The 27,993-nt window shown below is 40.7% G+C and overlaps 2 protein-coding genes and 1 long non-coding RNA gene across 3 annotated transcripts in view; all 3 read right to left on the bottom strand.

Moving 5' to 3' along the window:
- The window catches only part of foxo6b (forkhead box O6 b), a 25,906-nt gene extending 14,724 nt beyond the window's left edge, over positions 1-11,182 (bottom strand). The window contains exon 1 of the mRNA XM_079484274.1: positions 9,968-11,182. Within this exon, the coding sequence (XP_079340400.1) occupies positions 9,968-10,435 (468 nt within the window). The 5' untranslated portion in view covers positions 10,436-11,182. The remainder of the gene's footprint in view (positions 1-9,967) is intronic.
- Positions 11,183-14,697: 3,515 nt separating this feature from the next.
- Positions 14,698-21,372, bottom strand: LOC306909976. The gene is made up of 3 exons (XR_013788120.1): positions 21,242-21,372; positions 20,424-20,548; positions 14,698-15,435 (listed from the first exon to the last, which is right to left on the bottom strand). It is a non-coding gene; the product is annotated as an uncharacterized lncRNA (long non-coding RNA).
- A 1,787-nt stretch (positions 21,373-23,159) lies between these two features.
- ppp1r8a (protein phosphatase 1, regulatory subunit 8a) lies at positions 23,160-27,863 on the bottom strand. The gene is made up of 7 exons (XM_079484080.1): positions 27,762-27,863; positions 27,289-27,349; positions 26,975-27,128; positions 26,595-26,809; positions 25,785-25,929; positions 25,476-25,540; positions 23,160-24,966 (listed from the first exon to the last, which is right to left on the bottom strand). Exons 1-7 carry the CDS (start codon positions 27,809-27,811, stop codon positions 24,601-24,603), a joined length of 1,056 nt encoding a protein of 351 aa, XP_079340206.1. The 5' UTR covers positions 27,812-27,863; the 3' UTR covers positions 23,160-24,600.
- Between the last annotated feature and the right edge of the window lie 130 nt (positions 27,864-27,993).

Raw genomic sequence — 27,993 nt, 5'->3', positions numbered from 1 at the left:
GAGAGAGAGAGAGAGAGAGAGAGAGGAGAGAGAGAGAGAGAGAGAGAGAGAGAGAGAGAGAGAGAGAGAGAGAGGGGTACAGAGGCGCTAAAAGAAGTACAGAGACAAGGTCAGGTTACATAGAGGTTAGAGAGAGTTTGGCTATATTTGAACTGATTACTGTATACTTCGAAGTGTACACTGAGTACAGCATACTGTTTTAAAATACTAAAACATTACACATTACAAAATAAACATTTTACACAGCAGTATGCTTCATCTTCTGTCACATTGATCTGCATGTATTTCAGCCCCGTTTTCAACTATATTGCATCCCGGGGTGTAAACACGCCGTTATTTTCTTAAAGGGATAGTCCACACAAAAATGATGTGGTAAATGACTCTCTAGTTGTTCCAAACCTATATAAATGTATTTGCTTGGATGAATGCTTGTGAACCAAACAGTTCCATGACCCCACTCAGGAAAAATTATAATATCAGTCAAAAGTGCTCGAGAAATATCTTCTTTTGTGTTTAACCGACAAAAAATGATAAAGTTATTTTTCCTACTATGAGAGTCAATTTAAGATCTGTCTGGTTATAAGCATTCTTCCATATATCGTTCTCTGTTTCATCAGAACAAATACATTTATGCAGATTTGGAAGAACTCGAAGGGGAGTAAATGATGACAGAATTTGGGGTGCACTGTCCCCTTGGATTTATAATACTTTTTCCCTTTCATATTTATCAATTTATTGTTTTTATGTTCTTCATTAATTTTAAACTATATTGTCCATTCTCTTCGTCAAGTCATTCAATTTCTTTTGTTTTATATATGGATATATTCTGTGTCGTTTGCCCAGTTGCACACCAAACAGTTTGTTAAGTGTAGAGACACTAAGCATCCAGACTATTTGCATTTACAAACTGCAGAACAAAAGGAGTATGTTAGTGTGATATTGTAAACAGAGCCTGTAAGAGTTATACAGAGGAAAACATACAAAGACAGAAGGAAAACGAGAAATGTAAAACTATTAACGGTCACCACTGGGGGACAGACAGAAAGAGAGAGAGAGACGAGTTGAGGTCTGGATGGATGTGAAGAGAGACGGCAGTGTGTTTGCGTGACAATGAACCGTGAGCCGGACGGACCGCATTCCTCTCCTCTCAAGCCAAAAAATAAGATTCCCAAAGCCAATGTCAGTGTTCAGAATGACATACTACTGTACTTCACTTACTGTTACTTGAGGATGCAGTATGCAAATGTTCATTTATCACACACATCAAACCGCACAACTTTGCTTTTACTTGTATGTAGTAACTTCGGCTGTTGAGCTCAGGAAAGCGTTTTCAGCTGGAAACCTAAACGTGAGAACTAGAGTGTTTTGATGTATTATTTTAACATTTGAGACATTTATTTCTTTGTGTCAGACTAAATGATTAATATAGTGAGGTTATAGTATAATATTATGGTACACACAGCACTAAAGGAAAGAGGCATCAAAATCAGTCCATTGTTTTTGACAGAACTAAATCATTCCAAACAGTATAAAGGATTGTTTTAACCACATGTCTTTCTTGTTTCTACCACTCTTTACACAAACAACATTTTTTATGTTTCATTCCCTCTGGGTTTTGCACAATCCTCCTTTCATTGGCATTATTTAATACACAGATTCATTTTACTATTAACACACTGATGGAGTCCAATAGTAAGACATCAAAGAAGACGGGCTTAATGAAATCCAGGAGAACGCAACATTTGGATAGAAGCTATAAATCAAAAGGGACAATAATGTAACCGATGTCTGGGGTGTAGAAATAGAAAGAGATGCACTTAAAGACAAAATAAGAGCTCCCTAAAACAGGAAGTAAGAACGTTTTGTTTTTATTCCAGTAGGATCTTTTCAAAATACCCACAAGAAATACTGCAGACATGATCTGACTGAGGCATCAGTAATAAGGACATGATCGACAGAGGGATTGGTCATTAAAAGTATGTTGAGGACAGAAAGAGAAATCACGAAAACCGCAGAGACACACGGAGAGACAAAAAACCCAGCGAGCTGCAAGCGAGACGGGAGGAGACGTGGGACACAGGGTTCATTCCAGGCTATGTGTCGTGTCTGAGAGTCAGCGGTGACATGGGCAGCATATTAAACGCTCCGGCCTGTAGCCTGACCCATTTTCATCAAACTGACAAACAAAACCCGCCACATGTACAAACATCACCGCAGTCGTACCATTAACGTATGCAAATAAATATATGAGCCAGAAATATACATATACATGCAATATGAAGGGTTTTATTTTTTAACATAAGACATAGACCTGATACCGGATCTTATACATCTGATCTTCATAGTCTCACCTATACACATATAAAGGGTTTATAACTTAAATAATCCCTAACCATAGATACTCTGCACTAGTGTTGGGAATCGAACATCTAATTCTGGAATTGGAATGGAAAGGTTAGGATCAGAAATTCAGTATCTGTTTAGGCAAAAGGGTCATTTTGGATTTATTCTATGAACTACTAAAAAAAGTTCAACAATGATTTTTTTATGTGATAACCTGGATTGATCACTTTTTTCATGTGTCTTGTCATGCTGTCGGTCTTTCACATTAGAGTTGGATGACTTTGTCCCTCCAGAGGTTTGATTTTGGGAATCAATAAGAATCGGAACTGGAATTGCTCAGATTCAAACAATACCTAAGTGATAGTTCCTCGAACAGTTCAGCTCAACTGTTGAAGAGAGATGTGCTATATGACGTCCTAAGATGTAAAAGAAATAATTTTACAAACGTTTTAGTAACCATCTAGAGCAGCTACCAGTCAAAACACCTTAGCAACTGTATAGCAACACCATGGCAACCACCCTCATCATTGTGATGCACCATCAAGCCCAACTCACATTTTCCTCCGAATGAGTTTCTCCCCTCAAAGCTTTGTTTTCATTGTTGTGAAATCAATTGAAGTCCAGTATCGATTTATCATAGATTTAGATTTATATATGACACCAGAATAGCCAAACAGACTGTGATTGGTGCATCAGATGTCCATCTTACAGTCTTTGAGAATGAGTTGTGCAGGTGTTTAAGAGCGACTCAGAAGGGTCAGAAGCCCGTTTCTAAAGCCGGCCTGAGGCTGGAGCTGCATCATGCCGGCGGGCCGCACTCTCCGCATGCATTAATCATAGCTGCTCTCCTCTCGCCCATTACATCTCATCAATCTCAGTTTGCCCAGTGGTCCGGTGGGGGGAAATCTTATGAAGACCTGATTAAATATGTAAGCAGCTGATAATAGCAGCACATGCCAGGCTTCAGAGTCAATTGTCTTTAATGCGTCCAGCGCATAGGAAGCTTGTAAGAGAGTGCAGTGAGGGTCAGAGGTCGCCAGCGCTCTGTTGTTTCCACAGTTGTACATGGACGACATCGCCAGGTGAAAAATCACAGCGTTTGATTATAATAAAGAACAATGACGCTTATTTAAATACGTTAAAATGCTGAAAGTTTTCTGTGAGGGTTTGGTTTGGTTAGGGGGTACAATGTACAGTTTATACAGTCTAAAAGTCATCATGTCTATGGAAAGTCCCCCCAATGTATACAACCTAACATGCGTGTGTGTGTGCGTGTGTGCGCTTCATGGCTTTAATTAAGGTGGAATCAGAGCAGGATCTGTGCAGTCGTGATAATGAGCCTCATCTGAATTATTAACAAGAGCCGCAGCCCCCCCCCCACACACATAAACACACACACCCCTCCCAGGCGTAAAATCCCGTCAGACAGCATCTCACACATGCAAACGAACAATTTCACAACTTGCCTATAATAATGCATGAGTACGATCACAGCATATATAAAAGATATCTAGGTGTAGGATCTATTGAACATTGACAGTTTCTCTTTTTGCTCTTTACATCACCCCTGTGTGTGCCGACATTTCCTGTTGAAACAGGAAGTTTGGCTGGCACATATTGAAGGGTTTTCATTTATGCTGTGTCCCAAATGACATACTATACACTATACACTATGCACTCAACCATCTAGTGTATGAATTTCAGAATGTGGTATCGACCCAAACGGAATACTAAACAGTTTTATTCTAACCGGAAGTATATCGGTTTCCCAATTGCATGGCACAATGCGTGTGAATTCAAATCTTTCTGTGCATTGCACATTTAATGTGGTGCCCAGCATTACTTTAGTCATCATCAGATTGAAGCGTTATCACTCCGCAGGAGAGTTTTGCTCGAGCAGCCTCTGATAGCCCCGCCTCCCTTCCGCTACGTAAGCCCAACTGCGACTGTTGAGTGCGTGAAGTGCCCACAGTTCCACACTTCTGCTTTTTTTTTTCGCTTTACAACGTACATCATACGGGTTCTTAAAGTGCTCTTTTTGTAAGAATTTTCAATGTGAACGCACTATTCACACCATTTATACTACAAAATGCATAAATGCGCGATTTGGGATGCACCTTTTGTCTTTAGTCCAGCACAACACATACGATATTCGTGGTATGGAAGAGCATACAATTCTTAAAATCTTTACGGTTCTCAGGACAACCTTCACTTGTGTCGTCTAAAGCTATGAAGGGCGTTTAGTGTGTAGCTCTGAGAATCTTTGAACGGACTCCATTTTCCAAGTATCAGATTCTTTACCTAGCGGTCTCTGTCACTTTCAGATGCCTCTGACTTTTAAGATTCGTTAGCATTTATTTTGCTCACCTATTCAGTACACATTAGCACAACATTAGGCAAGAGTTTGGCTTCCCCATATCCCAGAGCATTTCCACCATGATGCATCTGGTAACACATGAGGTTGCCAGGTGCAGTCAAACCGCTCCTCCAGAAAACAGGATATTTTTACTGTCTCAGATTAGTGTTACAGAGCCAGACATTTAACTATCTCATCCACTTTCCAGCAGATTTTGGCTAGGAACTGCCTACTTAGAAATGACGAGACTGAGTGTCATAAATAAAGACAAACCACAGTTGTGAAGCGGGATTTGCAGGGGCCAGTATATCTGAAACGTACCTATCTGTGTAAAACTGAACCCATTCCATATTTGATATTTCAACAGTCTATGTAACCCATAAACTCACATAAACATGCATTACTAGAAGCATGTATTTTAAGGTTTAAACAAAATGTTGTCATAATTAGCGTGTAAGGACTTTTCAACCTATTAACAGTATAAGAAGTGAGTCTCTGCCAGAGTTATTCAGCTCTTCTGGATGGCAGACTTACCGACCGTGTGGCAGTCATTTCTTATACAGGGTCTTTGTGGTCGTAACAGTGACAGTGTTTCTCCAGAGCTGAAGCCGGCCAAGTGAACAACAGCTCTGGCCAAACGGCCTGGCACCGAGACCGCTCCCGCATCAATGCCAGGCCCCTGAGCGCTGCTCCAGCTGGGGTGACAGAGGAGCTCCGGCCACTAAATTACCGCTTGCGTCTCTTTTGATTTCTTACACCGTCTTTACTCTTGTACAGTACCCCTTTTCTAAGATTTGATATTATTATTATCAGGGCTGGAAATAGGGGATTGAAGCCAGGTTATGAATTACTAGGGGGGAAGGAGTTTCAGCTCAAAAATGTATAGCGTATTTCCATCTTTTAATTACGTAATTTTGAAACAGAAATATAGTGGGAAGTTATGAATCTGTGGTATAAAAATATACAAAAATGTCTACAACTAGAGGAATCCCAGCCATTGTTATTATTTATTTCATTTGATTCTGCTAGACAGCATTGAGAGTAAATTGAAAACAAATGTAGGCCTTTCAGAAGAGATCTTAACAATGTTTAACTTGTACTGACAAACGCAAGACCGTCCAAAGATTTTTAGCACTTTGCTTGCTTCAAGTTTGGTATGATCAAAACATCACAGCGTGACCTCTTGGTACAGAACTGTAAAAGATGGAGGAATCACTCCTACCCATTTCCCCAGCACCGTCCAAACGAATTTCGCACGTCTAGTCTGACCCCCACGGAATTACCCCCTAATATCGCTCAGTATTCAAGCTAGTGTGGGTTTAGTGTGCGTCAATGGCACTGCACTTTGGCGTTTTTAGGACAGACTTGCACCTTTTACTTCCTGTCGCTCAAGTGACCAAGACCACAAGTGGGGGTGTATTACTTGTTTCTGCTTCAATTTCTTCTGAAGACTTTCCAAGCAGCAATCTGTAACTTTTGCCTCTCTATCGCCATCTCTATTTGAAAGTTAGAATTGCAGGTGACTTTACGTGCTTACACCATGAACCCCTTCATGTAACAGCTTTAGCTATTATATCATTACAAGCTCACCATTGTGTAAAGAATGTAAGGTAAAGAAACATCTTTTAACACTGATCTTCTATGTACTTGCTTAGTATTTTTTTGTTTATCTTTAACCAAAAAAAGTTACAGATATAAGGAAAACAATTGTGAAAGAGCGGATACTACATAGCTGATGCTACTTTGATTACATTTATCAAATCTGAGCATCCTATTCTTGACCAATAGGAATGTCTGAGCACATCCATCTAGATGAAGACCGATGCCTGGTTTACACAGAGCAGTACAATACGGTTCAGTACGATACAGTAGGGAATGCAATTATTTGCGTTTCGGTTTTCAGAGTTTGCAATTGGTACCAAAATAGTGAAAAACCTTAAGATGGGGTAAATCGCTCAATAGTCCATGTGTGCGTGCGTGAGTGTTCAAGCAGGGTCATGCTCTAAAAAACAAAATGGCGGCAGAGAAACCGATTGAAGCACAGTGTTGTATACTTATAAGTTTAACGTTCACTTTCAATAACATTTCATCGCATTTCTTGGGAGAAATTAGTATCATAGTTTTTCCAATATGTTACTAGCTATTGGCGAGGCCGTTCTGAGCACTTCATGCTCAGAACGTTCGGTGGGTCGAACAGGCGACTGCTCCGTATGCTTTTGAACGGCTCTGGCAGTACTGTCGAACAAGCCTATTGCCTGATAAGCTAGCTAGGCAGCAGGTCACCGCAGTTATGTTGCCGTGCAGTGACGTCGATCACTACTTTCTGGCATACACCACGGGCCTCATTTATAAAATGTTGCGTAGAAACCATCATACATTTGATTTTAAGATAATTTCTCAAAGTGCGCACGTGTGATTCATAGATCAAACGTACGCACAGAAAATACGTCTGTGCCTCTCTATCAGATGTGACATTTCACGCAGCTCAACAGTTTCAGATCTCCACCATTTAATGATCTCCAAATAATGTAATTGTTATATGAAAGAGCACCTGTCAACGTCCAAATCCTTTAAGAGCGGCAAGAATTACTTAAATTTGACAAAACTTGCAGCACTCGGACAGGCAAAAGTAGGTATGTCTGTGCAGACGTCAAGGACCGTTTTTATAAATATGAACGTTGCCGTGTATTTTTGCAAATCTGTGCGTACGCACATTTTATAAACGAGGCTCCACATCTATCGAGTAAGGGTACTGCTGGCAGTGAAAACGCAGGCCGGATTAGAGTTTGCCGTTCCGAACCGTATTGTACCGTACCATACTGCTTAGTGGAAACGAGGGATAAGTTAATATATTAATCTTAACATCTGGAATAATCTAGAAGTCCTTTATAAACCGTATTAGACACACATGTAGAAGCGGTGGAACCCAGCACTTAACTGAAATAAATCAAAGACAAACACAATAAATACCTGGGAAGGCTTAAGAAGATCTGATCCTCAACAGATGCTGTGAGTAACCGGATGTGACACACTTTTGGTACACTGTTACATGAGAAGCCTCACATCACTGGGCTTTTCCAAAAACCTCATGTTATGCCACATTGTTAAAGAATGTGCACGTAAAAGCAAAACACTCCAGTATGGCATTCCTCCATCAACCGCAAGCATTGGTCATTTGAATGAGCTGTGTGTGTGCGTGTGTGTGTTAGCGTTCTTCAGGGCCCTCCTGCCCATCCAACCCCTCGCAGAAAACCCAAACCTATTAATAGCAGCTAATTGATGCCAAAGACGGCAAGGCTGGATGTCCGAGTCGGGCCTGCCAAGAGACACAAAACCGGCTGCCACAGACTCTCAGATGGGATTACACAACATTCAGGAGTGCTTTTATGGCCGTGCTTGTATCTGATCTTTCTCAAAACTTGCCATACACACACATATATTTTGTAAGTGAGGGCATGTCAGGAGTTTCCATACATTTGGAAGTAAACATGTGTACAGTATGTAGGCGTGCATCTGTTTGTGTGCATATCTGGGTATTTGTGAGTATTGTTTGTGCGTGTAGGCACGCATGTGTCAGAATTAAATGCGTATTAAAATTCAGCGCCAACTGTTCCAGGGCCTACATGTGTGAGCATGTGGGTCTGTTTTCCACAACCTTATTTTGATCGAATCAAGTTGTTTTTCTCCATTTTCCCCAACCAATCAGATCTCTCGCCCTGTTGCAGAGCCTTATGGGAACATATGACTGACATACAGCTGCACATCCCTGGGCGGCACAAACAAGTCGAGAGGAATTAAAGCAGATTTAAATTCAGTTTAAAACTACAGGCTTAAGATTAGTTTAGCCAATCTCTTTGTTGTCAGTCCTGTTGAGAAAACAAGCATCCGGCGAGAGGTAAATATCCCTATTGGAAATATTAAAAATCTGTTTTGATGATGTAATAAAAGGCCTGCGTGCATCAACTATTGCACATACTTAAAAAAACAACCAAAACATTGTCTAGGACAAGATGCAGGGCATTCTCCCAAACCAATAACAAAAATGAATTTATTAAGGTTATACTTTTAAACGATGTTGTATTGTAAACTGTATTCAAATGTTCTTTAAATAAGGATTCAAATATTAAATGTATTCATTAATGTTACATTGTTATATTCTGAAGGTTTTGCATTTGGTCTATAAATAACCAAATGCTTAATGTTTTTGATCTATCTTAATTTCTCATTATCTGTTTTCCATACGAACAAAAAGCCCAGTTGAAGAAGATGGTTCTTAATCGTCTGATATTATGATTGTTTGGATGTTTTCTGATCTGATCCTGGTGATCTAAAATGTTTGCCAGAAAGTCAAATATAAAATAGATTTGACATTCAGTATCTGACAGTAATTTTGTAACTTAGATGTTGGTGCTCTCACAGAGAGAGAGAGAGAGAGAGAGAGAGAGAGAGAGACATTGGTCCCTCGGGTTCTTCATACGGTCTGTGTGTAGTGAGAGCATGTGCAGTTAGAAAGATCACATCTGATGTTATTAAAATCTTTGAAACACATGAGCAACTGTAATATCCAGCGCGTTTTCTTCGTTTGCCAGCCAATGTGGTGTAATTGTGCGGTCGCGTTTGCTTCACTAAATAACACTCTTGGATTATGTAATGTTTTAATTACAGTTTTATGTCGCCTATTTTATTTCCCATAGTCTTTTGGATGGCAGTCAGGATTGAAGATGAGACTGAAGGGAGAGACGGGAGGGGGTAAGAGAGAGTGCCGGAGATCTCAAAGCAGACAGACAGCCGTGCGTGCGTGGCCGACGCGCGGGGAAACTGACCGGACCCACGCGTGTCCCCCAGGTGACCTGCCTGCCTCCTCCATTGAATTACAGTCACGGCGCGAACATTCGAAATCAACCCATTGATCCAGAACGTCACAATGCACATCACTGCGTCATAAACGCCTCATTGCGTCACGAACACCCAACATTACGGATGCGCGATATTGTAAGGCGATTAAAGCACTAAAGCGATGGACCCATTGAACTCTGCCCCTCCTGCTTAACGTTGTACAAAAAAACAACGTTGTTGTGAAGGCCAGATGTTCCCTTTCACCAAAACGTGCCAGTGGAATACACGCACAAACCGGTGGTACCTGTGTATGTACGTATTTGGCATGAGCGGGCACAATGTGCCATCATTTTTCATCATGCTAAATACGCACACGGCAAGCGCACAGCATCGTACAATGACAACATTTCATCACGTGTAATAAAACCGTACCTTCCAGCCGGCTGAGCTATTGCTGTCTCCTTTATCCTTGAAATAGGGTACGAAACGCACCATCCAGTCATAGATCTGAGATAAGGTCAGCCTTTTTTCTGGGGTGCTCTCAATGGCACGCGTGATCAGATCCGCGTACGACTGGTTCCCCCACGCGTTCCGTCTCGACGACTTGGATTTACGCAGCTGCCCGGCCACATCCAGCGCCGCGCCGGACATGCAAGCGGGGGCGGCCGCGATAGGGGCAGGGGCGCCGGCTGGATGCTTGAACTCCGTCGGCGCCCCTCCGCTCAGACACGCCGGCACGTTGCGCGGCTCCACTTTGACGGCCGCTACGGGCAGCGCTCGGTTCTCCTCCTCCGGACACGGCAGTGGCCAGGTGCACGACCTCGGGCGGCAGTGGGGTTCGTAGTCGGTTTCCAGTTCAACCTGATGCGCGTCTAATCCACCGCTCTCCATCATTAACATGCTGCTTTTGAGCTTCAGGCAAGGTCAAGAGAAAAAAACACAAAAATAAAAAAGCACCCTTATATCCAAAGAGGATGAACGGATGGACCGGGCTGGCCGCAATCTGTGTCCGTGCTCTTTTACGCCAAATGCAATACGCGAATAAAAGCTAAAGCGCCGAGAGCCGTGAATAGACTGGTCATTGTATCTGCTATAAAACACTAAACGCGCAAATGCATCCGATGCATCACGACGTGCAACAGTCTGTCTTCCATATTACCAAACAATTCACACGCGAACGGGTGTCCATAGGGCTGAGGTGCTGAAATCACACACCCATCGCTGAAGCCGCTGTGCCAAATCTCAGTCTTTCACATGTAAAGTCCCTCTAATCGCGCACTCGCACCAACTGTTGAGCGCTCTGACAGACGCGCCGGGCAAAGCCTGCAAATCTATCTCATCAAGGAGGGCGAAATCAATTGACTTCCTCTGGAGTCTGGCCACAGTTTCCGTGTGTCTGGAGACCTCCCGCTCTTGTTTTCCTGCAGATTTGAGACCGGTTTCTCACGCGAGCGCAGCCGCTTTACTGATAGTAGACGCGGCGCGCGCGTAAAGGGAGACCGCAGAGCGTCTTTTCCGGATGATAAAAAGAACGCCACTTCCCCGAACCGAAATTTCTCTTCCCTCTTGGCTAGATGAAATATTCAGACGAGCATTCCTGTAACGTCGGTTCACGCCTGTTTGCGGATGACTAGACGGCTCTGTAGCGGCGGATAAATGCAGCTATCAGATAATTGGATGGCGCTCGAATCGAGTCACTCCCTCCAGAACAGGTTTATCCGGGGGGACGCGCATCTCCTAGCACACGTCCTCCTTATGAACGTTCTCATTTAGAGGCATCTAGCTACCTCTTTGATAACGACAATGCGTTGAAATACTCGGCACGGAATAAAACTGTGCCGCTTCGTGACATTAGAGCCACCAATGTTATACTGTATCTTTTGTCTATACTTCGCAATGTGTTGTGAAACGCTATGCAACCTGTTGCACTGACAGGCTGAGGGATGTGACCGGAGTGCGTAAAATCCCTTCATTCACACTGCGATGTGCGCGACCTGCATTGGCCGCGTGTGCGTGCGCTTTTACGCGGCTTAATGCTGCCCACATGATGCGAGTTCCCATGATAAAACACTACAGAGGAACTATTCACAGATGGATGTCAGGAGATAATCTCCACCCCAACATCATATTATCCACGAGAGACGCTGCAGCGCCAAAAAAGGTCTGCCAAATGCGCTTTTGGAGAGAGGGGAATCTTTTTGAAATTATGGCTATTGGCAAGCGCTTCGTGTCACCCGTCCCCTGTTCTCTTGTCTGTGAACAAGTGCGGTGGGCGGGACGCGAGTGAATGTGACATTCAGTGTACGGCCCGTGTGTGACTCGCTGATAAATTGGCCGAGGGGATTCCGCCCACGCCGCGAGCCAAAGCGCGCCGCGTATCACCTTCTCTTTAATCCGACGGGCGGCCTCCTCCAATCACCGCGCGCACTCCGACGCTTCTCCGCGTTCATTGGCCGCCGCCTGGTATAGGTGGGCGGGAGCCGTCCGCGCGTATAAAACCCATAACCCCCTTTTCGGGTGGAAAATCCCGCAAAGGTGACGTAAGGTGGACCATTGACAGCTTGTCGTCAATGGCAACCTAATCCTCCGATGCTCTGTAGCGGAATGCTTTCATCGTGATTAAATGATGCTTTTACCACACAACATGTAGAAAAGTGATGGAGCGGACACGCAGATGAAGCTGTAGGGATAAGGCAGAGAAATGTTGTAAATGAGAACAAACAGAGGTGTAATTCACAACACATGGGCTTGCGGTTATGGAAAGGAGATTTTTTTTTGTCCACCGCGATAAAGTTGTAAGAGGAATGCGGCATGACTCCCACAGCATGGAATGAAAACACACAGAACTTGAGCCGGTTTAACACATTAAATGGTGTATTTCTCTCTGCTGTGAAAGAGCCTCAGGGAAATACATGAGAGCTGTTTCACACTCACAGAAATACAGGGGAGACAGGGTCTCTCGGTAACTATCCAAATACACAACACTTCGAGCGAAAAAGGAGAAACTGGAACTGGATTTGTTTCCAAGTCCCGACCTGAAAAAATGCTCCTCAATTCTGGATGCGGTGGCTGTTTGAACAAGAAAGCTCAGAAATGAAACATGGGGAGAACCTCAACACTGTGTACTCCCTAAACAGCTCTTAAGCCCAATAAAACTGTCACAATGTGTCAATGTCACGAACCTTTGCAGTTTGCTTTGCGATAGTGATTTAGTGTAGTCACATTTTTTTGTCATGTGTTAAAGACACTTTGAGTTGATCTTAACTTGTTAGCAGCAGAATTACAACAGCAGTCGTTCAACGCCTCCACCCGTGCATGACTGTTTAGTCAGTATTTTGATCAAATAAAGATTTATGCAGTTGAGAGATGCGTTCAGATTATTCTTTATCAGTATGTTCACTGGGGATTGAACCCATTGACCTTTGGTTGCTTCTCGGCGTAATCCTGTTACTGTCAAAATAAAATAATGCCTGTTCCAAAATGAGAAAAAAAACAGTAAAAAAAACAAGATTTTTGGTCAATTTTAGCAACAGACTTATCTAATTTTGGAACCAAACTCTTTAATATTTGAATAAAATATGTTTTGGTTGTTATTACTTGATCGAAACAACCCAACGGCAGTTTGATTGATATTCATTGGAATGCACATTTTGAAAATGTTTTTCTAGTTATCTGTTTTTGCAAATGAACTCTTCATATGTAAGAGGCCATATGTTTCTGATGAAAGATATGCGGCACAGTGACGGTTTGCCCTGAGGCAGACATTCAGCTCACAACAGCACAGAACACTGACATGTCTTCATAAACTTTGAGCAGAATTCTGATCATTAATGATAAAACATTGATTTGTGGTGATTCACACAGGTCACACATAGAACTAGAGATGCAAACAGAACGCTGCGCGCGCCGTGATGCGTGTGTGATGTCAGCGAGGAGTTTGAAGAAGCCCTGGTGCTATCTGTTGAGAGCAAATCTCCAATCTTTAATTGCTCTTCTCAGCTGTTCAGTTTTTATCTCACTGACGCTGACACATACGCACACACTCGCCGAGGAGACTGAGAATATCTTTGACGGCAAATTAAATGGAGTAAATATACATTTGCTGTTGGGTTTGAACGGGCCCGGAGCGCTCTATAAGTGAGGAGAACAAACTGCCGTGTATGTGAACCTAGAGCATTAAAAAAATATGCAGTTAAAAAATATTGTTGTTGTTTTCCCTTAAAATAATTATTAACTGGTTGCCTTAAAATTTTGAGTTAATTCAACTTAGTTAACAATAAATTTGATGCAATTTCTTTTTTAACTTATTAACTTATTACTCGCTTAAGTTGAAACACCAATCATTTTCTACAGTGTACAATGATTTACAGCGAGATGTCTGACTGTCCCAAATCCTCTTCTCTTCTTCAGTCTGTATTGTTTCATTTGTAATGTGTGACGAGTCTCTATGGCTTATGAAGGGTTAATGAAGTGAACCATCTTTGACTTGAGCCTGCAACCGCTCTGCATGAAGTGCTTTTGATGTCAATCAAATTAACGCACACTCAACGTGTGGATATATATATGAAGTTAATCATATATATTAAGTTAATTGTATTATGTTAACATGTTTTATTGTGTTAGTTAGCTGTGTTTTTTGAGATATTATGGCTTGAATCAAAACAAACCAACTCCAGTTTGATTGATATTAATTGTAAAGCAGTAAAACAAGATTGTTGTTTCAGTTTGGAAACAAACTCTTTATATATACACTGCGAGTATTCATTTGACCTTTTTAATGCTGGTGATTTAGCTGTGTAGCAAATCTGTTTGAATTAAATTACTGTATTTAGTAAATCATAAAAAGTGATAAAGTAATAAAGTTTTTATTATATGTATCTAAATTATTATTATTACAATTTGTGATTGTCAAGTCTTATTTATGCACAGTAAAATCGCCAGTGTTAAACATGGTCAAATGAATACCCACAGTGTATATATAATCCACACTCTCAAAGTAAAGAAATAAAACATGTACTGTTTCAAACAACTTAAGTATTAACATCAAATTTATATATACATATTATTTATATTTTTTATTTTTAAGGTGTAGTCTTTGCCTGTTTCGATCAAAAATGTCACCACAAAAAAACAACTTAAGTTAAATAATTCACCACTTTTTTCCTTTGGCATGTTTTTATTCATCATTTCTAACTGAAGTATTTTACTTGTCCTCAGTTGCCTTCAACACAACTGTTTTCTTTTATCAGCCTCTCTCTCTCTCTCTCTCTCTCTCTCTCACACTCATCTTATGTTGCATTGCATAAGTCACAGTCTTCGGATAGTTTGCCTGAGTGGGGCGGTGAGGTGCAGGGTAGGGGCGGTTGGGCGTTCCCGCCCCGGCAGAGCCGATGGCCATCGCAGGAATGCGTCTCCTCCTCACACCTGGGACCCCGCCAACAATGTGGCCTCCCAATGTCACCGCATGTGGAAGAGAGGCAGGGAGAGGCGTTTGGCTCGGGGCTACGGGACTCTGTCCAAAGAGAGAGCGCTAGCTGGGGCTCACTCCCTCTGGGGTTGGCAGCGCACCATACTTTGACTAATACTTCCTGCTAGGATGCGTGAGTCGAGCTCCATTTTCTTTTCTTTCGTAAGAAAAGAAACCACATTGGAATATGGCCTAGCGCTTTAGAAAGCTCACATGCAGGATTTAGATCTGGAAGTGCACTTTAACTAGAGGAATATCTCTAGTGGCGGGGATCTCCTTGTCTGAGATTTAGTGTGCACGGGACATCACAAGCGATGAATCCTGTTGGGTGAGGTGTGCGTGTATTTCCGCTGTTTCACTGACTCAGTGGGTATCACCGTTATAATCTTCTCCAACTTCCGTCAGCTCAGATGAGAATCTGAATCTATAATACCTGCAGAAAAGCTTTCTGTTAGTATTTCCATTTATCTCAATGACTGTTGCTTGGCTAGCGCATGCAGCCTGTGGCAAGAATGCAATCTGCACACTGCCATCTTTCCTCATCAACACTCCAGAAACATTTATTATGCTAATCGCCCGATTTGGGACCACAAGAACGTACAGAATGAAAGAAATCGATGGTTGTCATTTTCTTAACTCCTGCCAGACAATGAATCAAAAGCTGCTCTGCCTGCTGAGCAAACCTAAACTTGCAAACTTATCAAGGACGTATCACTAACTACAATTATTCAAACACTTCAATTCACTCTCTCCATGTGAAATTTTGAAAGCATTTGAAAGCAGTTTTCTAAGTGAATTGTTACATAAATGGGCGCATGAACATTTTAATACAACTATTTCATGTTCTAAAAAGATCCATCCTTTCTCCATTTGTTCAGTAGTATTGCTTCTGGTTTGTGCTACAAAGTGTCCTGCATCCTTTTTAATCACAATTTTCCTTTTTTTAAATAAAACAATAGACAAAAATATATTTTTCTGATGTCATTGGAGGTTTAGTAGAAACATATTGTTACATATAAAAATACATATTGTTCATAAATACATTCTCTGTGAATGACTGAAAATGTCACATCCATAACCCTGTTACTGCCCAAACCTATATATTACGTTAAAACTCGAGTAAATCAATTCAAGTAATAGAAATGTTGCTTTAGCGATTAAACTAAAATACATTTAAGTTGAAAAAAATCTGAAAGATCTAAAACCTAATACCTAACAAACCTGAATTGCAATTCTAAAAATATGAAAATAACAAAGGCACACAACACAAAAAATGAAACCATGAAAACTAACAATCTCAAATAAAAGCTAATTCACAATATGACGCAACAAACGTCTGAACTAACTTAATGTCTTATTTTGCTAAAGAAGCATCTCATCAGTTTTGAGGCGTTGACAGAAACCGGTGCTATCAGGTGTGATTTCTCAGGACACCGATTTCAATGATATCTGTCAGGCTGTAGGGACATTTTATGTCTGCTGTTCCATAAAAATAGCGCTGATATGTTTATAGCTATAGCTACCTGAAAAATAGCAGCACATCTGCTTTAATACACACAGACGTTGAAAGGGAAGTGTATCGCCCCCTTGAGTACTGAGGTTTATTACTGTCACAGTAAAGCTCGCCTTTAAATCACGACATTACACTCACCTGAAGAGCTTTGGTTTTACATTAAATTAACCATATTTAACAACACTGAGGATTAATTCATCTTAATTTTAGGCAAAAACATTTAAATAAATATATATATCACTGTTAAGTGTAAATACGGTTTCTCAGTATGTGGAATTGAGTGATAATGATGTTATCAGGGTTTCATCTTGGATTTTCATGCCGTGATGTATCGATCTTCTATTGGCTAAAATGTCAAGTGAGTTTGTGCAGCATTCACATTTACAAAGTCAATTGATTGAAAAGATGTGATCGCTGAAATCTAACAAGCGAATCTTCTGCAGAGCACCTTTAAATGCTCATAATGCATGCATTCACATCAGCATCAGTGTACTTGGGTTTGATCGATAGGACTGTTTGAAATTAAGCGTTTGAAGTTGTATGCCTACATCACTGCTGCAAACGTTAAAATGTTCTTAACTTTTGGTTTTCTGCAAACATCTTTACAGCATCTGCTGACAGAGTAAACTCTAGTGTTTAAGTGAAAACAAGTAAAAGCAAACAGTGATATAGAGTACATGTACACGATAAAAACGGAAAGCGTTTTTGAAAAGTTTCACGTGCACACGACAGCGTTGTCAACATTTACATGGATTCGGGAAACCTTATAAAAATTATGTCTTACGCATGCCAGGCCAGTGGATGGCGCTGTTGTGCTATAAAGAAACCGTGATTGTGCACGTCCGCATATACTTACGCTTTTTGCTGGAGAAATGATAGTAAGCATGTCACGCAGCACAAACATGCAGCATGGAGGCCGCCATTATTGTTTGGGGACCACATAATGCATTATTGACCGCGTAATGCATATGAGGTCAAACGCGCCTTCATAGTTTACACGGAAACGATAATGCCGTCATTTTCAAACACTTGAACTTTGAGATCCGTTTTCAAAAGTTTGCGTTTTCAGTCCCCCAAAATGCACTTTTCGTGTAAATGAACAGCCAAAATGCACAAAAAGTTTCCTGTTTTTAGTCGAAAATGGTGTCGAGTAAACGGTCCCTTAGTGTTGGTGTTCAGAATGTGTGTGGCACACGGCAGAACATCCAGATCGAGTGTGACACGCTGGCAGCAGTGTGTGAGAACTGTAACCTTACGAGTCCGTCGTGACAGCAGTGTGTATGACGTGAAGGCACGAGGCCAGAGCGAGTGTCAGCAGGTGTTGTGCAGGAGTTCTGCCTGACTGCATCACACACTGAATGAGTGAACAGAAGATGACAGACCTTCACCGGCCCCTTCACTCAAACTGTCACGCCAGGTCACCTGCAGCCCCGGGCGCTCCATCACACACACAACACAGCAGCGTTTACAAGGAGAAGGAACATTCCAGGTTTACAGCAATCTAACAGAATATCCTCAACTCCCTCAGTGCATTCAAAGGAAAGAGATATACATCCAAATCCAAAGCTTGGTCTACTGCTCAAACGTAGAACCAATACAAGTCAATATAAAATCCAATGTGAAACGGGATATGTAGCGTAAAGTGTCGAGTGAGGCTTGGGTTGGTTAAAAAAGTGTTGACATCCAACAAACATTATTGCATTAAATAAAAGACTACAAATAAAATTGTGCACAATTCAACAAAGAACATGCATTAAAGAAATCGTTCACGTGAAAATGAAAATGTACTCTAACGTTATTTCACACGTATCCGACTACCTTTCTTCAGCTGAACACAAAAATAATTGTATATTATAATTAATATAAATGATTTTATACAATTACAAAAATAATGTATATGTGTGAATATCAACATGTCAATGTTTGAGAAAGTACACAACTTCATTCGAACGGCAATCCAAATGACTCCAGTGAGTTCACAAAGCAAAATCATGTAATCCTTTGAGTCTGTTTAGAGAAATTGAAGCACTTATTTAGGATATCATGACACAGATTGTCATATGTGCTTCATACACAGATATTTGACTTTAGCATCCAAGAATTTAGCATTGCTAAAAAAAATTTATTCCTATAGGAGATAACATGATGCCATTATAGGATAGGTTATTTGTGTCATTTACACGTTGTGGCCTTTTTCACTTTTGAAATTATCCTCATGGGGGACACAAGCGTGCGCCTGACAAAACCCCATTACCTATTATTCAACGTGAACGATCAAATACATCATGCATCTATTATTCACTCGCTGTATGTTTACTGCTCTTTATTGAACTGCTTTGTCATTTGTTGAGGAATATGAAACTAACCAACGTGTCCATTAGCTCCAACCAAAACCTTTCAACGTTAACTCAAAAACTATTCCTGCATGTTCATAAGAAATCTTCTTCACCTAGTTCAACCTCAAAAGATCCATTTAGACAACTGTGCACTACAAGGAACAAGATTTTCAATTTGTGTTTTAATAAAAAACATTCTTTCTTTTTCAAACTGAGGGCGACACAAATTATTGTCTGTAGTAATGTTCCTTTAAGACACTGTGAAATGTATACGTGTCATCATCATGCACCTGTTGAGGAAACTGGATGTTAGCATCAATCTGTTGCCGTTTTATTGTCGTCGAACGGTGGTCACGGGTTAACAGCCAGAATGAAATGGAAAAAAATAAAGAGGAAAAAAAGCAGGCGGAATTATAGAGAGGCGAGAAACAGAGGAGAGATCATAGGGTCGTATATCATTAAGCAATTGAGAAAGTTAATTAGGCAGCTCGGATAATTATTGCCATGGCAACCTGAGAGCGCTCATGCACATGTGATTAATGAGATGCCAGTGAGACACACATACAGTCACAGTCATAGAGGAGCGTGTACTGAGAAATCAAACCTCTGAAAATCACACAGAGATGAATTTCTACATGACACCTCCAGCATCTATTAGTGAGCTTCATTTTGTGACCCATTCAGCATCATTCCAGAGAGTCAGGACAGTGACCGGCCTGCTCCACAACAACCCAAAGTGGCTTCATAATATATATCCTGGGGAATGGCCATGACCAAACCATCACTGATGTACTCGCATGCTTCACTCTGGGTCCATCATCTCGCCGTGACTCTCCTGATGTGGATTCAATATATTGTTCAGTCTCACGTTCATTCATACGCACTGGCTAGGGGTTCAGTTTCTGTACATTAAGTGTCACGCATGTGTTTTAATTGCCAGAATAGATGTGCGTTTATCTTTTAAATTACAGAGCTGCTGAAATGATCGATTTTAACATGCTTCTGGCAGACAGGAGAAATCTCGGGCGAGATCTTTCTCAAACGTTAGTGAGCAGTTTGAACAGCTTTTGTCACACAGCACCATCTAGTGGATGAGATTGAGCACACACACACACACTTTTCTGAGGTCACGACCCTTCCAGCCGCACTCACCCTTATCTTGGGGTGAACTGTCCCTTTAAATTAAAGCACTTCCACAGCATTAGTGCCTTAAGAAACTTTTGACAGTGTGTTTTGTATTTAATTTTGTACTTTTAGATGCATATATATTTTTGTATTTGTACAATTTGTAAAACCAAATTAAAGAAATCATGAAAACAGAATGTTTTAATACTTATTGTGATTTTGATCTAAATGTTATAAATATATACCATATATATAAACTACACCTGCCCCTCAGTATCATTTCATCCCGATGAACGTGTCTCTCAATAATTGGTTGCTTTATTTTTTATTTTTCTTGGCATGTTTTTGCACCTTCCTATTTTGGCTTACATCGTGTCGAGCAACAACTTTAGTGAAATACACGGTGTGAATACACTATTATTTTGTTATAATAGGCCGTTTTCTTACCTTACTTCTTGACTTGACTGACTCATGATTCGTTTCCGCCTCATCGCCTCCAGCCACCTCTGATCCGACGGGTCAGATCATACGAACCATCAATGAAATATCTGCCGTGCATTTAGAACATTGTCCTACATGATGAAGAAAAACACAAATCACAGCTTTAAGACATTTCTAAGGTCATTTATCTTCTAATAAAAAAATGTACAAGATTCTTGTGAACAACATTATTTATTGAGACTATTATCAAAAACAGGATTGACTCATAGAATGGCTCTTCATAATGACTCCTATGGGTTGCCACTCTTCACTCTTAATCCTCCTGTCAAACTGCTACCGCTCACTGATTAAAGAAAGTTTAAAGTTGTAGACAAAATTGTTATTGGAAATGATGGCGGGATGTCATGCTTGACCGTTTCTCCTTTATAGCATCCTAAAATACCTTATGTCAAAGACAGGCCCTTGTAAAACTTTATCCTAAAGCAGCAAGGCCACAGATGATGGACTACCAAGTTCAAAAATAGTTAAGATATTTGTCATATTTTTTTGTACAACAAACCTGAGTGTCCTTTCTACATTAAGCAAAACATTTTTTTAAAGCAATTACAAAATAAATCTGAAGAGCACAGCTAACAGCGGTCACATTTGACTTTTCTCTCCATTGACTTCCATTCACACGCATGCGAATGCGACAGACTGGAAACGCAAGCTCGTTCAATGATATTTCGCATTTCGCTGCATAGCAAAGTTCAAGTTTGCTGAACTCTGACCTGCGAATTTGCATCACGTGAGTGCGTGAGACCAATAGAAGATCAAAATCTCACCGCGTGACGCCCATTTTCGTACCACCGTCCGTCCGATCGATCTTCGCATGGTCAAAGTCAAGTCTGACCGCGTCTTGAGTCTGTGGGAGTGTCCTGTCCAGGGCGGAAGTGAAGTGAAGACCAGGTCCTGGTCGTCAAAGGTCTTGGCAGAAGGATTGCAAAACATGTCAAGCCACTTTGAATTATTTTGGCCACTGATGATGGATTGTGCAAAGAAAATTGAGAATGTCATTAAAACATTGCAATGTATGTCTCTGTAAGTCATTTATATATTTATCAGACAAGCTATTGGTTTTAAGTGCAGTAAATATGTCAAATGCATTCTTGAACCATGTACCTGAATCTGTTCCTCTGGTTGCCACAGTGAAGTCCACCAGCGCTTGGTTGCATGACTTTCAGTTCCTTTCAACAACATGTTGTGGCAGGTCATAAGTTAGGCCTGGATAAGCCCGGTAAAGAGGATGTAATGTCCCTTCAGTCAGGCACCGTGCCTCCTCAGTCCAGTCGGCAAACCTTTTCCCATGCCAAAAGAAAGAAAATAATCAGATTTTGGCTCTAGTAGGAAAACTCTTGACAATACTGATATACAGGCTGCATTTAGATTTAATTGTAAAATTTTCATTTAAATTGTTTGAATGTAAGCTATTAAAAATGTGGGTATTGCCATGTGGGAATTTTATTGAGGTGAATATGAAAAACAATAATGTAGTGAACAGCCCTCAAAAATGCATTCTTATGTGGCCTCACCTTTATGGCCAGTCTTCTCTCTAAGTGTCATAATGTAGAAGTTGGGGCTGAATTTTGTTGGGGTAACATAAATGCCCAATGTGCCATCAGATAAGAATGCTAGGACAACCGTCAGACTCCCTTACAGGAAATACCTCAGTAACAGACTGGGAAGAAGAGGACATTTCCATTCGTCCCCAGGATTCTGCCTTATTCCAAGACCCCTCTTCTCAGGACCTGCATGTGTGGCGTGTAATAAATTGCCATGTGGCGCGTTGGTTAAAACAAAGAACAAATCTTTGCATTCTTTTCTACCTACAGTGGACAAAAACTGTCATATATTGACTTGAGATTGATCATGTTTGTGATTGTTGGGGCTCAATTATTGATCTTTTGTTTTCTAAATAAACATTTAAGAAAACTGTTTGCTGGTGAATCATTATGTTGACTGTGATGTTCTCACCTGCGATTAATTGTTCGCTCTCCAACTTTTGTAGGAAGTTGACCAATGACTTCAAATAATAAAATACTTAAGTACATGTGCAGCTAAACTGAAATGGTTTTCATACATACTGTATAAGCCTACTGTAGTATGTTTTAATGCACGTAAACAGGGTCAGAAGAATATCTTACCAGAAAAGGCCATCTCACATAGACTAGAGACGGACAACAAAATACAACTCAAAAGAAAAAAATTATGAAAATGAGTTAGAGATATCGAGTAAGCCTACACATGGTACGCTAAGGTTGATCCGTCTCAGTCAACAAAACATCGACCTGGCCAAAAAGTATTTTATTGTGTTTGAGTTTAAATTACACATACATATCTATTAAGATGTTGAAATTAATTCATATCGATATCAATGAAAAGTTTACAAACTATACTTGTCCGTAGATTGCTTATTAACAACAACGATTATTTGCCACAACTCGCGATGGACGATGAACTTATTTGTTATTAGGTCTGTTCTGGTTGTTTATAAAGCACAGCGTCCCCTACTGGACAAATAAGTAACAACAGGGGCGTTAAAGGGCCTGCAGCCTCCCCCTCCCCGGCAGTCCTAGCAAAACGTAGGCGGGGACTGTGCGTTGTGACGTAATCCGCGGCGGTTCACGAATCGGACTAGGGCACGACTCGTTTCTGTGATTCAGAGTCGACTCCCTCTCTTCCCAAGACAATAACTTTGTTATTCATTCACCTTCGGCTTTACATCTTGGTAGACTGCTTACATTCACACACGCATGAAATGTTATCTACATGATCTCGTAATGTACTCTTAAGGATATTAAGACACACAAAATGTTCCTGTTCTAGTGTATACTAGTGTAAGTACACAACAGCAACAACAAATGAACTAAATATCTTATTGTTTGTGGTTTCTAAACAAGCTGTAAAGTTAGCAACTTACTGTATTACTCTATGTGGCTATTGAGAAGGAATGCTGTTTATTAGACAAATAATCCAACAATGACAGAAATCCCTTACATCTTTCCACTTTAAGTCTTGTCATCTCTTACAATGGCCCGCAAGAGACATTCAAGATATAAAAAATATATATGTATAAAAACACTAACAAAACAGTTCACATTACACGGCAACGCCCTGCATTCACATGCCATTCATTCATGCCTTCTCTTTACAGGTTTGAAGTTCAGTCCATAAACTACAAACATACAAATTATTTTTCAACAAAAATGTGATACAAACAGTGGGCTTCATGATAACACACGCCAACAGATTTTCTCGTGTCAATCGAAACACCTGAATTTATTTTCTACAACATTACGATTAAGTAATGTGACATTTGGTTGATGTGGTTTTGATTACGCCAAATACGCAGGGCAATATGAAAACATCTTTTTAAAAACAAACATTTGTTAAATTACAATGAAAATTGATTTAAACAAAATAATTAAATACATCTCCATGTTAAAATGCTTTGAATGTTTACTGTTAATGACAGCAACATATCCTACTGTTTGTATCCCCAATGTAAGAAAGCATGAATCTGCTGATTTCTATAAGCTGTGGTTTACACTTCCTGATGGTAAATGTGAATGAGTGTATTCAATGGCAATGCCTGGAAAAAAAACATGCAGTGTTATTTCTTAAACAATCCAAAGAAAACATTATTATAATTTGCTTAAAGAAAAAACTATTTTTGAAAAATCAAGAGTTTAAACCCATTACATGTCATCATGAATGTGTCTAAAGACAGGATATTTTTCCATAACATTACAGTTTGTAGGGCAAATGTTATCATGCTATTTCTTATAAAAATTTTATATTGCAACAAAATCTTTTTAAATAAAACCCTAAAAATAATCCTTAGGATAATCAATTTCTTTGAGCAAAATATCGTTTTGTTTCTTGGGTGAATTATGACCTGATGATTTCTGCATGACATTCACTCTCCTCAAACTTCAGCCGGATAGAAGCACAGTTTATTTAGTACACAGCAGCACCTCACGTTCTCAAAATGAGTTAAACCACAACCTGTAACAGGCTACCGTTATGCACTTGAACTGGAAAAAGACATTGCTCGGAACATCAATACACGGTCCAAACGTGCAGATGCTCGAGAACATCAAATCTGTCTTAAGTAGGCTATCCGGTTTGACGGTGAAACGTGTTAAATCAGCAGAGAGGGGGTGGGCTTCTTGCCAGGCCACGCCTCCTTGGCATATTTCTTCTTGCGTGGCTCGTTGAGGGGCTCGGCTGAATAGGGTCCTGGAGCAGGAGTGGGGTTCAGCATGGCAGGGGGCTGCACAGTGGTGGGTGTGAGATCTACTTCCGGGGCGGGGTTGGGAAAGGGTAGAGGCATTCCTGCCAGCATTGCAGAGGACCCGCTCCCCTGGACACCACCTCCATGTCCCCCTGATTCATGGCTGGTGGGCGGCAGGTCACCGTAGAGCCCAGCACTGAGGGGAAAGTTCTGTAATCGTCGTGCTATGTTGTCATCCAATCCTAGTGTGCCGTGACCCTCGAATTTCTTCTTCTGTCATGAGAGTAGCAGCAAAAGGAATTTTAGTTCTTTATAGGTAGGTTTATATTCATTTCCAGGTTTAAATTTGATGTAGAATTCTTTACCTTTAGTCTTATATAAAAAATATAATGTACAGTATAAACAGGATCAAGTAAAACTACTAAGACTTGTTCAACGCATTATATACAAAGAAACTATTTGTTTCCATTAAAGCAAGACTGGCACTTCAGGTTTATGATATATACGATATCTATCATCACACAAAAGAGTTTGGAGCAGCAGCATGAACATGAAGCTGCGGTACAGACGGATCAGGGTCGCTGTCTTTACATTAGCAGTCAGAAATTAGGTTAGCACGAGGAAGCTTTTACAAATCATTATTCTCACATTATACAATTTCCTGTGAGCCATAAGAAAAACAACTCTGAGTGTATTGAGAGAACGTCTGTTCTCTTCCCAGCTAAAATCAATACAGGTGTCCAAAATTAAACACCAGAGGCGGCCAATGCCAATGATTTTACCTTCATGGGGACCACAGCTGTCTGCACCATGTTTCTGAAGCGTCCTACGGAGGGGTCGACGTCCTCTGTGAAAATAAAAAAAGCCTCTTAACACAGTCATAAATCCCAAATCCTACAGCAATGACTATTCCGAGCTGTCAGCAGGCACGGAAAGAAGTAAATGATGGTGTGTATGACTTCTTCCAGCATGATGACCACCCAAACCCCCACAACATATAACGGGACCAAACAAGATGAATGCCAGTACATTGATACAGGTGAGCATGAAACCAGAAATGAAGTACAAGCACATCTAGAGAGTGTGTGTACCAGGGTTAATGATCTCCTCCTCTTCGCTGAAGGACACCCGGGAGGTTCTCTTCCTCCTCTTGGGTCTCTGGATCTCCAGGTTTCCCTCCTCGATGGTCAGTGTGGAGATGCGTTTGTTATGAGCAGTGTTGAACTCGGTCAGGTTCTGTCAGAGACGTCATTTGATGAATGGATGAGTAAACACACTGATGTACTGTTACTCATTTTATTGAGAAGATATGATGAAATATCTGGCATCTTTGCACTAAAACCGTGAGCTAAGGGTCTGCACACTAAACACTTTGCTGGAAAGTCATATAGAGGAGGACTGCACGATCATGGATAAAATGATAATCACAATGATTTTGCTCAAAATGTTTATCACAAAAATGTACATTTTCTGACCTTCGGAATGAAACCTCGCTACTCCATTTTTTATTTCTTGTTCTTTAGTTTCAAAATCATTGGTCACCCTTAATGTGTGTCCGTGGGTTTTGCAAAAAAGTATTAAAATAGTACAAATGGAGTTAATTTCTTTTGTGTTTTTTATTTCCTGTAAAGTGGGATTTTAAAGGATTTTTGTGCTTGCTTTTAAAACAGTAATATCACAACGATTATGCTCAGTTAATTGTGGGAAGCATAAATCATTATCACGATCAAATTATGATTAATCGTGCAGCCCTAATATAGATGAATTGCTATAACAGCGCACACACCAACTGGTGGAAAAGCTGATATGTGTTACATAACATCCGCTAAAATCTTTCAATCCCAAAGTCATTTACGTGACAAAAACGCGTCGGGAGCCGAGTCTCATTCACTCATACACACCTCAAGCTCTGTCTCTTCCTCTGGAAGGCCGAGCAATCCCTTCAGTTCCTCATCCTCCACTCCTTTAGTGTCTGCAGCTGAGCTGCTCTGTGTTTGTGGCTTCTCTCTCAGCGTGTACACTCGCGTGGACGCGCCGAACGACATGGTTGAGTCGATAGGCACCTGCTGAGGTTTGTTTGGTTCGAGGCGGATTCTGCCCAGAAATGTGCCATGGGCTGTCGAGAGAAGAGAACAAGATCCTGAGAAAACGTATAACTTAGCAAGAATAGAAAATCGTTTTTTTTACTTAAAAAACATACCCCAGAATAAAAAAAGTTCTTTCAAATTATTCCGACATTTATCAAGCATGTTGCTAGAATAGTTGTGTGAAGGTCACTCACTGCTGTCGAGGTCAATGAGAAAGACCCTTTTAAGATGTCTGTGGTAGACCAGCGCCGCATGGACCCGCGAGCAGGACTGGTGGTCTATTACAAAGTCACAGTGGTCCGGATTCCTCCCGAACAGATAGAACTTCTTTTCGTCAATGATCAGTTTCTGCAGAATAAATACAATTCAAGTTATTATTCAGGGCACATACAGCATTCATGTACTTGATAATGCCGCCGATGTGCATTCATCAAGTGAAAATTGATGGCTGACAGCCCACCCATATAATCATTTAATAAAGCATGATTTTGCACTAATGTACCTTTACCTCTATTAATTTGTCTCCTTTAACCACATCCAGATGGAGTCCTTGTGGAGGCTTCCCTGCCCTGAGATAAGATGAAATAATAACAGTAACACACCTGGTTTATTCTGCCCTTTAGGGTGACTCTTATGGCAGTCTCTACACACATAACGTTACTTCATGCCGTTTATACTTAAGATTCATTTGCGTACATGTCCATCAAATATAAAACCCTAATGTATAATAATGGAATAAACTACGTGTATTTGCCATTGCATAAAGCATTAAAACGATCAACAGACCACCTTAGGTGTGATCTGATGACTGAATGAATGAAGTATGCATGCTTAAACTTGCAGTGCATGAGCTGTTGTGGTCTATAAAGCACATTTAAGTTCGCTGCGCTACTGTTCTTCACGCAGCTGATGTTGTTACGCGTGTAAACATTCACTAAATGTGTTTTTATAAGTTATTGTATTGATAATTTCTCATCTTACCATGACGGGCAGTCAAAGGCAGCTGTATTTGTGCTTGGATTCGCCGCCATTTTACACAGCCGCGGGGGACGCTGGGTAATAAGCGGAAATCCTGGAGGATTGTGGGACTTGTAGTTTATCTTGAACAATTTCCTAAATGTTTTCGACTTCATTCTTCGCTCACATAATTTTACCTTATTTAATAATTATTATTAATATACATGTTGTTGCTGTGTTTCGCGTGACACTGCTG

Source organism: Barbatula barbatula (genome assembly GCF_947034865.1).
Source record: "Barbatula barbatula genome assembly, chromosome: 21".
NCBI lineage: Eukaryota > Metazoa > Chordata > Actinopteri > Cypriniformes > Nemacheilidae > Barbatula > Barbatula barbatula.
This window is presented reverse-complemented; position numbering and strand designations above follow the sequence as displayed.